The sequence below is a fragment of the Galleria mellonella genome, unplaced genomic scaffold (genome assembly GCF_026898425.1).
Source record: "Galleria mellonella isolate WM207_F2 unplaced genomic scaffold, CSIRO_AGI_GalMel_v1 utg37, whole genome shotgun sequence".
In the NCBI taxonomy this organism is placed as follows: domain Eukaryota; kingdom Metazoa; phylum Arthropoda; class Insecta; order Lepidoptera; family Pyralidae; genus Galleria; species Galleria mellonella.
Genome location: NW_026442087.1, coordinates 1,961,123 through 1,975,741, shown reverse-complemented (window position 1 = coordinate 1,975,741; position 14,619 = coordinate 1,961,123). Strand labels below are relative to the sequence as shown.

General features: G+C 33.8%; 1 protein-coding gene across 3 annotated transcripts in view; it reads left to right on the top strand.

Annotated features, from left to right (window-relative positions):
• Positions 1-14,619, top strand: part of LOC113515580 (myc box-dependent-interacting protein 1) — a 63,820-nt gene that overhangs the window by 43,806 nt on the left and 5,395 nt on the right. The window contains exons 2-8 of one of the 3 annotated variants that reach the window (XM_052897585.1): positions 6,570-6,705; positions 7,358-7,548; positions 8,411-8,515; positions 9,301-9,471; positions 10,213-10,378; positions 12,072-12,329; positions 12,755-12,892. In XM_052897585.1, coding sequence (XP_052753545.1) covers positions 6,570-6,705; positions 7,358-7,548; positions 8,411-8,515; positions 9,301-9,471; positions 10,213-10,378; positions 12,072-12,329; positions 12,755-12,892 — 1,165 coding nt within the window. The remainder of the gene's footprint in view (positions 1-6,569; positions 6,706-7,357; positions 7,549-8,410; positions 8,516-9,300; positions 9,472-10,212; positions 10,379-12,071; positions 12,330-12,754; positions 12,893-14,619) is intronic. The other 2 variants (XM_052897586.1, XM_052897587.1) reach the window with 2 other exon arrangements.

Genomic DNA, 14,619 nt, shown 5'->3' with positions numbered 1-14,619 from the left:
TTATTATGAAAAATTTAGATTGTAATACAACTGTAGAAAAATTTCGTGAATGTTTTAGCAGATTTGGTTTACCGAAAGTAGTAGTAACAGATAATGCAGCTTCATTTTGTTCTAAAGAATTTTCTGAATTTCTTTTTAAAAATGGGATTCAACATGAGACATCACCACCCTTTCATCCAGCTACTAATGGCTTTGCAGAAAATGCAGTAAAGAATTTTAAGAATTCTATGTACAAGTCATTAAGTGATGTCAAGAATAGAAATGTGTCTTTTGAAACTTTAATGTGTAGATATCTTTTTCATTATAGAAATTCAATACATTGTTTTACTAATGTTTCACCAGCTGAAGCTATGTTTAATAGAAAACTTAGATCCAGATTAGATTTATTATCTACTAAAAAGGAAATAAACCAGAAAATAACAGTAGGGAAAAGAGAGGAAAAATTTAAAGAGGGAGATTATGTTTATTGTAGAGATTATAGAAATCCTAATAAGAAGAAATTTGTTAAGTGTATAATTGATGAAGTTTTGGGTCAAAGAACATATTTATGTAAAGTTTTAGAAGAGAATTTAATTTGGAAACGTCATTTGGACCAAATAATACGTTCTTTGTCTCAGAATCAGAAGGAACATGTAAGTGAAACTGGTAAAAATATATTAAATGATAATGTGATTAATGATTCTCATGAATCTATTTACAATAATTATGATAAAAATGGTAATGATAATTCAGACACAATTGTAATTGATCCAGTTTCAGAGGTAACAGATAACATTTGTAATAATAGTAATATAGCCTCTGAAATTGTTACTAATCAAAATGAAGAAGTAGCTTGTGCTAGTAATTCTTTTGAAAGTTCTCATTCAAGTCAAATATTGAGGCGTTCTGAAAGACAGAGGCAGCACCTCAACGTTTGAACTTGTAAAGGGAGAGTATTGTAGTATATTGGAAATTATTGTTCCTAAGGTTGGCAACATTGGAAAATGTAATTAAGTAAGTGTCATGGCGTCCTTCAATAAAAGTGTGCATTCATTTCAAGCAGTTTTTTTTTTTATTATTATAAAGGCAAGTTATTTAAGCGTGCAAAGTATATCAAATGTTTTACAACATTATAAAATATATTTACACTTTTGACGTTTTTATGAATAAAGGGTTAGTCCTTACATTGCTAACCCATTACGTAATTCCACGGTCATGATCAAGTCAATATAATTCCTAATGTTCGCAGTATTATGTCGATGTAATCCTTTACTTTAAAGTAATCATTTAACTTTACAGTAACATAAAAAAAGAAAATAACAAACATTCTCAAGTTGACGTAGTAGATTTAAAGAGTGACAGATATGAAACTGTAGCATACGTACAACGACGTGAGTCCCCTATTTTATTTTTAGCGTCAAGCACATGTCTTCCAACGCCTCAAACGCAGTGCAACGCAATGCATATTCATAGAGGTACTGATTTAATTCTATCGTTGTATCAACAATTTTATGGACTCAAAGTATTCTCAACTCGGTCGAACACTATAACTAGTTTTGTAATGGTATCTGTCTAATTTGTGGGAAATCAGTATTATTTATTATTGTTCATTGACCCCATCGAGCTTTTACTACACGACTATGACTTGAATGTTAATAGGATCGATGTGGTGCGTATCATAAAAAAAAAAAACAAAACAAGTAGGTATATTCAAAGATGTTGTATGTTAGTCATCAATATTTAATATATTCGTAATGTGTATTGATAATGCATCAATAAATGGTAAATGTAATCGACAGTAATCGATACTTTATTAATTAAGTATATTTTTCAATTTGAAATAATATTTATTTATCAAAAACACTTTTACATCGATGATTGTCTTTACCAATCGTAGACTAGACATGCAACCCTGTATCGAGTAATTCAAAAATATGATTTGAACTTATCAATTAAATTTTTCCATACAATAATTTAATGACAAAGATCTAAATTAAAGAATACATTAAACGACAATTATATATCAATGGACATTCTTATGTGTTACTTGATTTACTCATTTATACATAATATTTACAACGTATTTGATGCACAGTTTTATAACATTAAACATTGTTTTATTACGTGAAGACATCCACATACAAAACGTAAACGTTCGTGTTATATTGAGTGGAAACGATTATTTAATGTACTTATTTAATTTTCTTTACAAGATTTTAAAGTCGGCAATGAGTTTTTTTGCATACTCTGCGTGGTTTTGTAAATTGAAATTCTTTTGTACTGTTGATGATTACAAATTATTTCCCGGTCGTCTTCTATTATTTCAATTAATTCTGACAATACATTATCTAATAAACGAAGATTAAGACGTAGTGTTCTGCTATTTAAGTAACAGACTAACAGCAGGAAATTAGTAGCCTGAGGATCAAAGGGCAATTGAAGATTTCTTAAATGAATTTTCTGATTTAAAGGATTTCTTTTATGCATAATAGAAATGGACCGAAAGATTAGAAACAAAGCAACCAACTGATTCTAATTATATTATCCATTACTCGTCCACGCTAATTGATTGAATCCCAAATCAGATTTCGTGTTAAGACGATAATGAACCTAAATGCGTGACAGTAAGGCTCATTGTAACGATGAAATTGAAGAAAGACGCGTGCGCAGAGACAATAGTGTAATTGAAGGCCTCGGTCAACAATCGAAAATGAAAGGAAACGCCAGCGGATATGACGTGACGAAAGACGTAATGATGGTAATGCGCTTTACCTAATTATGACTACCGAATATGAAATGGCTTCAAATTATGGTAACCGATGATCTAGAGCTATAGAGACATGGACATTTTACCGCTTTTGGATGATATGAAATTATTAAAATGTAATTGGTCATTGCAATACGTAGAATCATTTCAATAAATATTTTTTATGCAACTTGAATTGAACAGTGATAATAACCGCCTGTAGATGTAAACAGTACCACGGGCATCACAGAATATGTTAATTTCAATCTAAATTAAAGGGAACGCGGTTGGTTCGCCCTCGGCTACATTGAATTCAAATATTTCCGTCAAATTTGGACAAATTGATTGTTGCGTAACACGGCAACCTCAGGACCATTATTTATAGAAAAGTAGTTGTTTCCCTCGGCTTTGCCCGTGTGAAACAGTATATAAAGTATCCTATGGAATAATAAGATAGATAAAATTTCGTTCAAATCCGTTTAACTCTTTAAGCTTAATTAACTAAAAAATAAACATCTAAATATCTTTACATATTTTCACATTTATAATTTTGTAGAATTATAGTGGATGATGAGTCTGTTAATTATAAAATTAAATTATCAAATTTCATTAAATAAGATTATTAACTTGTCCATTACAAATTCATTCATGTTATAATTAATAAAACAAATATGACTGATGATTCAGTCAAACCATATGTGGACTTTCTTGGTAAGACCAAGTAAGTGCATTGCTTTCATGGTATCTATTATCATACACTATATTGTCTGCATGAAACAATGGATAACCATCGGCCGTTGACACAAAGGCACATACATTGGCATGCATTCGATGGATTAACCGATTCAGTACACATAGTGTAGCATTAATATTATAAAGCTATTTTGTTCTAATAATTTGACAAAAGTAAGAAATACAAAAACAGTCGCGTCAATAGCAAAAGAAAATAAATATTCGTTCATTGCCAATAATTGAATTTGTTTCAAGAATGAAAACTGAAACTTTTGAAACATCAGATCTGTATTATTAAGTATATTAACAAGTTATTACTCCACAAAAAAGAAGCCAAATAATATGTGACCACAGAATGACAATATGTTTTGTGCATTGTTAAATATTATGTTTTCGTGTATAGATTTTTTATACAACAAGCAGTTTCTTGCTTTAGGAAGAATGACAGCTTTAATAGTTACAAAATAAAATAGGATCAACATGGAAGTAAACCTTTTCGATTCGAAAGGTTTACTTCCACCTTTTCGATTTCAAAAACAATTAGAAATCGGTTCAGAATTGCTGGAGAAATGTCGTAACAACAACTGTGTGCCTATACAAAATAAATAGACGAATTAACAACCTCTTTATTTGGGATATAGTAAAAAATATCGATAAATAACTTTTAATTAAAGCTCCACCAAACCCTTAATCCTGCGCTGGTAGAGAATCCAAAATAGTTTTAATGGTCTCTTGTGTTGACGATCGCCGACTGCGTCATGTATCCCAAATTGGAGATTGTGAGCATTATTCGCACCCACCAAATTATTCATGTTATAATACATTTCCATATTTACTAACTGGTTGCCTATATTAGAGTCACATAATTGATTTTGCGGTTCTCTTGTTTGTCTAAATTAATCATATAGATAATCAGACGTCCATGATTCCTTAGAATATTACGTCTAGACAAAAAATTATGAGCAGTAATAAACGTGATCATCATTATAATTATAATTGCTTTAATTTAAACAATATTAGTAAAAGAATTAGTATTGTAATTAGTGTAATTATAAGTTCTACAGGCAGATTGTACCAAAGTCTTAGCAGATCTTAGATTGTAGCAAAGATTTAGTACCTTTTTCCGTATTTCTGCTGTGAAGCAACCGTTCTTGCATGGCGGTGTTTCGATTTTCGCTTTTTAAATAACACCATAATTCTCAAGAATGGCAACTCATAATCTGTGCTAAGAGCATCGCAAAGTATTCTGTGATATCCATGATGATTCTCATGATATGGAGCCGATAGTTATCAGTTTTGATAAGGTTGACTGTCAGCTTGTTTACCATTCTAATAAATATTATAAGAAACAATCGATTTGTGAACTAAAAATCAATTGAAACGATCAACCGCGATATCGGAATTTTAAGGTGAAGTATTAAACAGCTATACCATGAAGACCGTCGTACAAGAAATTTGTTTAAAAAAAATAATACACACAAATATTATACATTGAGAAATTTTCAAACCGTCTACACGTTCAAAATGCCAATTGTGCTGTGAGATGTAATCAGCGAGTCGGAGGGCAGGTGTACCGTACACAGTTTGCACACAATGGGCCTTGCAACGATTGTCTACGACAAGGTCGACGTGATGACGGATTGGATTCTCTTACGAAACGATGTACCGCTCTCGTTAGAATAGGTTGTGTATACGTTCGTTATAGAAATAAATAGAATTATTTGAATTAACTATCTGCACGACAAATTCTTTCCACGGTAGATAGAATAGACTACTAAAGGTCTCTGTTCACACATATAGTCCTTTTCAATTCAACTTAACATTTCTTCAGCTTCATCTATTTATATATCTCAAGCATGCACGGCAGGTTCGAAGATGATTAGTTCCACTCTTAGAAAATAGCAATGAAATGTTTCAATAATAATAAGTAGTTTGAGACTAGATTAAGCTATGTAAGATGGTCTAGTTGTGTATAACAGGAATTGTATTGAATTATTGTTTGTCGATTACGACAATTGTTTCTATTTCATCCCGAAGTCTTCAGTGGGCGTGCTGCTCTTTCCGTCTCGCACTGTAGGCTGCAGCTCGCAGAACCCGTGAAGTCTATGTTTGTCGGTAACGACAAATATAGTAACTTAATAAAATTCACGTTATACATGCATGTAAACATCGTTAAAAACGAACATGTTTTAAAAATAATATGGTCTAGTAGTATTTTTTTATTTTAAAAAACATACGATCGAGTAGGTGGTTCACCTCGCAACATTCTGTTAGTTCATCTGTTGAATTTCACAACGTGATGCATATGTAGCCGTGACAGATGTAATTAGCGGTGACAAAATTCACTGAATATTAACACAATGGGGGCGTTATTTAAATTAACGTCTAAACTCGATGGATACATTTAATGCAACGTGCAAATTGCTGTGATTAAGTTTAAAAGTTTTAATACTGCATCAAATATCTATAGATTATTAAGTCTTCTTGTTCTTCTATCCATTCTACACGAAACCCTTCCTCATTTTCCCATCATCTTTTATTATCCAGTGATGTGTTTCCTTCATCCTATAACCTCCAACACTTAGTGAACCGACACAGGGCGGCCAACCGTTGAAAGTATAACAGAGTAGAACATTATATTTTCGGTTGGTCGTATTCATGACCCATGTTATCTTTCTGTTCGCTTTCGATGGTGTGGTCACATGTCTTGCTATAATAAAAAATCTTGTTTTTCTACGATTACTACTTTTATTTCTTAAAAAATTTTCATGAACTCAATTTTTAAGTGAATTCCAAACGGAAGTGCTTCTCAATTTTGTTGTACATTTTTATTTATCTTCATAGTCATATTTGTTTGTTTTTAAATCTTTACTGAGTTGTTTGCTTATAAAGATTTAGTACCTAATATATTTATATGTTTTTATTGTTATTTTTCTTTTACTACTATAGAATCTAGTCTTAATCTCACATAACAACACGTTTCGGTGAAGCCAAAAATTAAGCTTATAGGGCCTTTAGTGTCAAAGATTTTAGGACTTTAACGCTCTGGAAATATGTTCGTTAGAATTGTAATGTGCATACAATGCTCATTTTTATATTTGCTTGGTTACAGTTCCTCCAGAACCTGGGCAAGGTAGACCGTACCCTCGACGATATCTTCGAGGAGCACTTGCAGAACTTCAACCGACAGCACCAGCAGGCGCTTAGGTTACAGAAGGAGTTCAACAACTATATAAGATGTATTCGAGGTTGGTTCATATTAATTATACTTTAGACCTTGTTTAGTATTTCACGATAAAATGAAATAAATATATCAAAAATCCCTAATCGGGGTAATCATAGGCTTTTTTTTTTTATAGGTGATAATGGAATGGTATCCCGCTTGCGCTATCGGTATACGTTGGCAGGGTACCAGTGATAGATGATATGAAGTGACGATGAAAACAGTTCAGTTAGCCCATCGTGAAGAATTCCACTACTATTCAGGGGGAACCACGTGGACATTGACCTGATAGGGTGTATTGCTAGCAATGGGTCAATTAGACCCAATTACTAACGATCCCTTTCCCCCTAATCATAGGTATTTGTCGGCTGTGGCAGTTATGATGGATGTAACACTTGATGTACTAACATTTCGCCGAGGATATTAGAATACAATGGGAAGGGATAAAGCCTAGTCGATACTGTTACTACGAAACACGTTGCTATTCTAAATGGTAAGGTGTTATAGACATAACACCTTAATCCTCAGGAATAATACGAGATATGGCATCAGCAATCTGACATAACAATGTAGATTCTGCAGCTTAGCAACACGAGTGGGATAGTGGCACATATAGCAAAGTCTCTTTTTGATATATTGAAATTGACATCTGATCCAATTAAATATAATGTTTCCAGCGGTCCAAACAGCCTCAAAGTCGCTGATGGAAGCGATCACGGAGGCGTACGAGAGCGGCTGGTCCGGTCACGACTTGTTGTACGTACAGGCTCAAAACATGGAGATGCTCTGGCAAGACTTTTCGCACAAGCTCGGCGATCAAGTTCTCATACCGCTCAACACGTACACCAACCAATTTCCTGAAGTTAAGGTAAGATATAATACATTTAATGATCTATCTGCACGCCAAGATCCTTCATCATATCAGCCGTACACTGGTGGACGTAGGCCTCTTCCATATAGGGGCTTTGATGTTTTAAGAGGAACGCTGCTGTCCATTCGTCGACCATTAAATTTTCTAAGTTGCCTCTGATAATTCCCACGGGAAAGAAAGAGTTAGCCCATTATACGTTGGGACCACATGGAAGGAGCCATATCCACACAAAGATCCTTATTGATATCCAATGCCAAAGCCTCTATTGTTACATACAATTCTTACATTATCCTATCTCTCCTATAAGTGTCTCTCTAATCAAAAAATCTCTCAACTTCTCCTAACTAAAGTAACATGCCCTTTAAAATTTTTACCCTAATACTTTATTACATAATAAATGATTATAACACTTGTATTAGAAGGAACACTCTGATTTTGAAGTTTCAAAGGGATTGCGTAGAGATCGACATAGTTACATGTTGCTAACAATGAGGTCATTAACTCCATTACTAACAATTTTCTCCCATACCATACCATGGTTATAATAGTTTTCTATGATATCTTTGGTATGTAATATTCATGTATACCATTTCACTTTATATATGGTAAGACATTAATTTATAACACTTTTCATCTAAGTGGTAACTATATCTATTAGATAAAACTTAGTCGATGACAATTTAGAAAACCTTATCAGGTTTTCTAAGCTATGAGCCTAGCTTGTTTGTCATTTCCAAACTTTCCCCCTAGAAATATAGATATAGATATATAAATTTTTTGTAACTTCATAATAACATCGACCCCGGGACCGATCGTTATTTCAATACCAAAAATTAAAATTAAATCGATTTCTTTTCAGAAAAAAGTTGAAAAACGTGGACGCAAATTGGTGGACTACGACAGTCAAAGGCACAGTTTCCAGAACTTGCAAGCGAACGCCGCGAAACGGAGGGACGATGTCAAGGTGGGTGATAAGATACTGGCGCCGTTGTGTGACCATGATGCTGTTTGTTTACTCCTTTATATAGTTTATTACATCATGCTGTAGATTATAACAAAGTAATTTCTAATCTTAGGGTCTATGTAAGTAGAGAATGACATAATTTGCGACCCTTTGTACTTGTACAACACGTGTACATAGTAGCAAGTTTTATTTTGTTTTGATGCTAAAATTTATCTAACGCATCTTGATAAAGCCTATACAGTCTATATCAGGGATGGTCACGATCGATCACGACTTTTGGCCCAGACGATCGTAGCAAAGGCAAAAAATATAAAATTTGGCTAATTTAAGGAAGATACTCAGACACAATGCTCACACTAATATAAATAAGTAGTTACTAAAAATAATATTCAGTTTTCTGTTTTCCTACTTAATAAAATAAAAAATACTACAACACTACATAATTGTGTACTGAACTATGTTGTTTCATTTGTGATTTCAAGTAAGTAATTGGTAGATCGCACAGGGCTTCGTCAGTAAACAGTAGATCTTGGGTCTAGTCAAGTTGGCCACCAGTGCACTATATTATATATTGCACAGGATATCTACCTTATTATGTATTGCATTACAATCTCTTTACAAATTGTCTTACTAATAGGTAGAGCAAAATTTTAAGTAAGCGATGTCTGTACTTGAAAAATAATATTGTCTTTTATTATTATAGAGGTATTGCCCATAAGGTTCATGCTGATTTCAAAATTCTATATGCTGGAGCATGCAGTTACGAGTCATTTCTTCTATTACAGGTGACGAAGGGTCGTGAACAACTAGAAGAAGCTAAACGCACGTACGAGGTCCTGAACTCGGAATTGCACGACGAACTGCCAGCTTTATACGACTCACGGGTGCTCTTCTACGTAAACAATCTGCAGACCCTGTTTAGCGCTGAGCAACTTTTCCACTCGGAGAGTTCGAAGGTAAGAAAATGTCTGTAACTTACAAGTTGTGTTTATAAACACTAAAGTGATTAAAGTTACAGAAGATGATCCAGAAAATGTAGGACAATCTGAAATCTAGAATAATACAATCGATTTCGAAAAAAGCTATCAAATTCCACTCAGATTTAGCAACGTAATATATATTTAAAAAAAAGAGATATATGTATGTACTAACAAATTCGGAATTTTCTTTTGCAGGTTGTTTAAAAATTTGAACGATTTTTAATTGACCAATGTCAATAAATCGTCCACTCCAATGAGTTCAAAAACTCCAAGGAGTTTTACGTGTTCTTTTACGCAATACAAGTGGCAATCATTCCACTTACTTTGTTTACTTACCATCAGGCTGATTATATGCTTATACGACTCCCTTACACTTATATGCTCAGACGGACCTACTACAAACTCAAGTTCTATCCTGACCATCTGATATAAATGGCGGTTTTCCTCAACCACGCTTTGGTATCAGCTTAGAGCAGCAGTATTTACGAACCGAACTAAACTTCAAGAGAAGAGCATATTCCTATTTAAAAAGCCGACAGCACATCTGCAATGCCTCTGGTGTTGCGGGTGATCATGGGCGGTGGTAGTCACTTACCATCAGGTGAGCCGCGTGCTCCTTTACTCTCTGTCTTATAAAAAAAGATTCGCCTAAGTAAGCGACAAACGTAGTTCTTAAATGCTTGCAACATTATCACTTATCATCGACACCTATTACAGGTGTTCGCGGAACTGGAGGCCATCACAGACAAGCTGGCGAACGAGTGCCAGCGCGGCTCGTACACCAAGAAGCCAGTGCTGAACAACATCTCGCCGGCCGCCTCGCCCACCGCCAACTCGCAGATCACCGCGCACAACGGCAACTCAGCGCCCTCCGCCGTGCAGAGTGAGTACCCTCCCTACCTTACTTGGCCACTATATACCGATAGTGTTTCGTAGAAAAAACCCTCTTTACCTTGAGCATCGTCAGAGACCTTCGATGATGATTCGAATGATGGTGATCTAGAATCTATTACTACAATAGACTTTGACCATCATTTTTTTGGTTACGGTAACCACTTACCAGCAGGTGGGCCGTATACTTGTTTTCCACCTCAGCGGTATAAAATAAATCAGGGGGTAAAATTGGGTCGACTACGGATTATGTTTTACGCTAAATATGACTGACAAGTACGTAATTCCATAGTTCGTCATCATCTTCCTGCCCTTATCCCAATTATGAGGTCGGCGTAATATGATTCTTTTATATCACAAAAACGTTTTGACTTTTGGTTTTGCGACTGGCCGCCTGGCTTACGTCGATCCTCCTTAGAAATGAACGTAAATCCATAGATATTCGTAATTCTGTAAGTGTAACATGTAATTCTCCAATTGTAAAATGTAATTCTGAAGTTTTCTACTTAAAATTTGTTCATACAGTAAAACACTTTCATTCCCAAATCGTGCCCATAGATGGGTGACGTCTTGTTCATCAAAAAACTTAGTGTAGGTTAGGTGCGTAGACTGATCAAACACTACGTATTTTATAAATTACTTATTCTTCATTTATGAATAATACGTATGTATTATTCATAAATGAAGAACACTTAAATCGCAGATAGAATAAAGAAAAACCTACCTTGCAGAAAGTACAATAATGTAATAACATTACCTTGTCAGGTGTATTGTAATAACAATCAGTATTTCATACCATGATTTTGTATGAAATTTGTGTCCTTAAAGAAAATAAATCTAGGGTAGGTTGGGGAATAATCAACTTGCTGCACAAATATAAACGTAAATATTAAAAAAAAACTTTATTTTTACATTTGAGGCAATAATCTAATATTAAGTCATCATAAAAAATATATTTGTGTATATTGTTGCCTAATATAAAAAAAATATAAGGTAGAAACAAAGCCAAATGCATTGTTAGTTTTATATACAATGGCAATACTAATTGAAAGCTTATGTGGTGTGTTTCGCGTTTGAAGCTAATTTATTAGCAGTGTTGTGGAGATTCGATGCATTTGAAGTCTTTTGACTAACATTTCGAGTTTTATTATAGAATTTATGGTTATTTCGAGACTGCAGTCAAGCTTTTATGTAACTTGTCCGAAGTTGCAAGTTTTTATTAACGCAATTGTTCAAATCGTTTGTTATTCATAGCGGCGTGGTCTTTGATGTTGAAGTCTCACAATAACCATGCTTAATTCGTGATCTAAATTTGTCCTGAGCGATGATTTTAGGTCAGCGTGTTAACCTTGACCCGATTCTTGATCCGAGTGTATTATTGAGATTATTTTTGTATTATCTTCAGTTTGTCACTTGAAACCTTGAAGGTGAATAATGTGGATCTATAAACGTAATGATAGGTATAATCGGATTTTTTTTATTTAACGCAACTTTTAAACAATCTTGACATGCCTTTTTATTGCAAAAATAGAGCATAAATATAGACAAATTTCTTAAATTAATAACCAAAAAAATCGTTTAACTTAATATGGTGACTGTGAATTCTAGTAATTCAATAATACACTCGTTGTATTGTATTCGTGTGGCCATGCATGGAGTGTACGTTGTGGTGTGTGTGTGTGTAGCGCCCCCCTCCCCCGCGCTCAATGGCAACGCGTCCCCCGCCGAGGGCTCGCCTGTGGCCCCCGCCGCCTCCGCCACCGCAGCGGACGGCCCCCCCGCGGCCGCCACGCTGCCGGTGAGCCCGGGCACGCCGCCGCCCGCTGCCGCAGCGGAAAATGCTCCGCCGGTGCCGGCGCGGCACTCGGACGAGGAGAAAACCACCAATGGAGACGACTCCTCACCAGAAAAGAAGGTCGAGGAGTTGTATGACATACCTGTCGGTAAGTACTTTATCAGTCATGCGGACGTTTCAGGTAACTGTAGTATTTACGAAACATATGTCAAGAGAACAGGTACTGGTGGAAAAAGGAGTTCCAGTTGGAAAAACATACTAGGTCCTACTGACTAACAATAAAAAAAGGTCTTGTGTAATATTGTAAAAAAAAACTATCTGTTTCTAAAATAAAACTCCCGTTTCCATTTAACCCCTACTCACTCTTATCGAGGACACTCGACCGTCCATGTAAATAAGAAGGTAAAGGTATAAAATCAGATTCACTAATTATATGTTGGTCGTAGTTAGACGCATGTTTATATAGTAATTCAGCTACCATGTCCACTCTACAAAGACCCCTGTGTAAATACATACAGTACATAAAACTAGATCAGGTTACGTTTTGTAGACAATAGTACACAATTCTCCCAGGAACACCGACGCCGGTGGCACCAGAAAAGTCGCCTAGTAATGAAGAAAAAAGACAAGTAGACGTAGAAAAGCCAAGTGAGAAAGAGAAAGATAGTGCTAATGAGCACAAGGGTGATGAGGTTTACGACATACCCGTTGGTGAGTTCAGATTTTATTGTAAAGTCCTCTTCACAATGAGAGTGGTATTATACATACATTAAAATTTTATTATTAAAACATTTATAAGTATACATTGTGTTTTAATGTATTAACTACCGGTTTAGCTTACGTGTAATTAGATCGAGAAAACTCGACTAGTTTTGGGATCAAATCTTGATCCTTAGTCATGAGCGACTGTAATGCGAGAACAAGTCTGACTGTCTTGTCTGTAACAATAATAATAAAAATACATGTTTTGAAATGTTCCCAAAACTTCACACTAGATATGTAAGTCTTGGGCCCTATATATATATATATATATATATATATATATATATATATATATATATATATATATATATATATATACACATACATACATATATACATGGCGTAAGCGTCTACAGTTCACGTTCAGCGGTGCAGAAAGGCTCGCACTCACATCGCAGCCGCTAATGATTAAGGATCACGAATTGATCCCGAAACTAGTTGAGCTTTTTTCGATTTAATTACACGTAAATTAAACCTGTAGTTATTACATTAAAATTATACATTACAACTAACAATTAATTATATTAATAATTATTATAGAAAAAAAAAGGGAAATTAATTGTTGTTTTATATATAACAGTATTTATTGATGCTGTCTTAAATAAATATATTTCATAAAAATATATATTTATGTACCTATAATGATTTATTTTAAATTGAAAGTGCCTTACAATATCTAATAATTATAACAACCATATAGATTAAATGTTTGGCAGTGCAGAAAGTGCAAAAAAAAAAAATATTGTTCAAAAATAACCCAATTAATTATACTTAAAAATCACTTAAAATCCTAGAGTTTTAAATTGGTCAGCCTTTCAAGCCTCAAGCTGAATTGGTAATTTTAAATAATTTACGTGATGTTTTTTAAGTTGTTCTACAAAAAAAAAAAAAAAACCTACTTTAATCCAGACTCACTTAATAGTATGTATTTATATAGTAAATAATGTTTAGCGTCCCGTTCCATTAATTTTATAATTATCGAAATAAATTCTTTTATTATGAAAAAAATCCTATAATTTTTTATGATATTCCGTATATTTTAGATTCTGTTATTATTGAATTTTAAAAAAATGTCACTCTTAATGTGAATAGGATTTAGAAGCACATACATACATACAATAATAATTTTATAATAACAAAATACTTCAGAGGGGACGGTTTAACATGGTCGTTTGTATGGTAAGTGATTTTGTAAAATATATACATAATAATAAATAACTGTATATATCTATTGCATTTATTAACTTTTATTGCACATGCATTCTATTTTAAAAATCACTATTTAAAATGCTAAAATTTTGTAATAAAAAAAAAATATTTTTAAAATTATCATCTTAACATTGCCACTGGCTGGGCATAGGCCAGTTTTAGGTCGTAAATTAAACTCTATTGTAAGGAGATAAGAATTATTCTTAAATAAGGTTTATTCTTTATTCTTCTTAAGGTTTCTTAAAGTCGCCAATACTAGGGTTATTGCAGTTGTCCATAGACTACAGTAATCATCATAAAAAAATCAACATAAATCATATTGATTAGCCGTTTCTTGGTCACTATAGTAGCATAAAAAAGTATATCGAAAAAAGAGGATTGACAAAAACAGGTATTTTCAAAAGAGGTTAGTGTGAGCAAGGTTTGTTTGCTATGAATAAATTGCTTTTGTAATAATAAATAGGTAT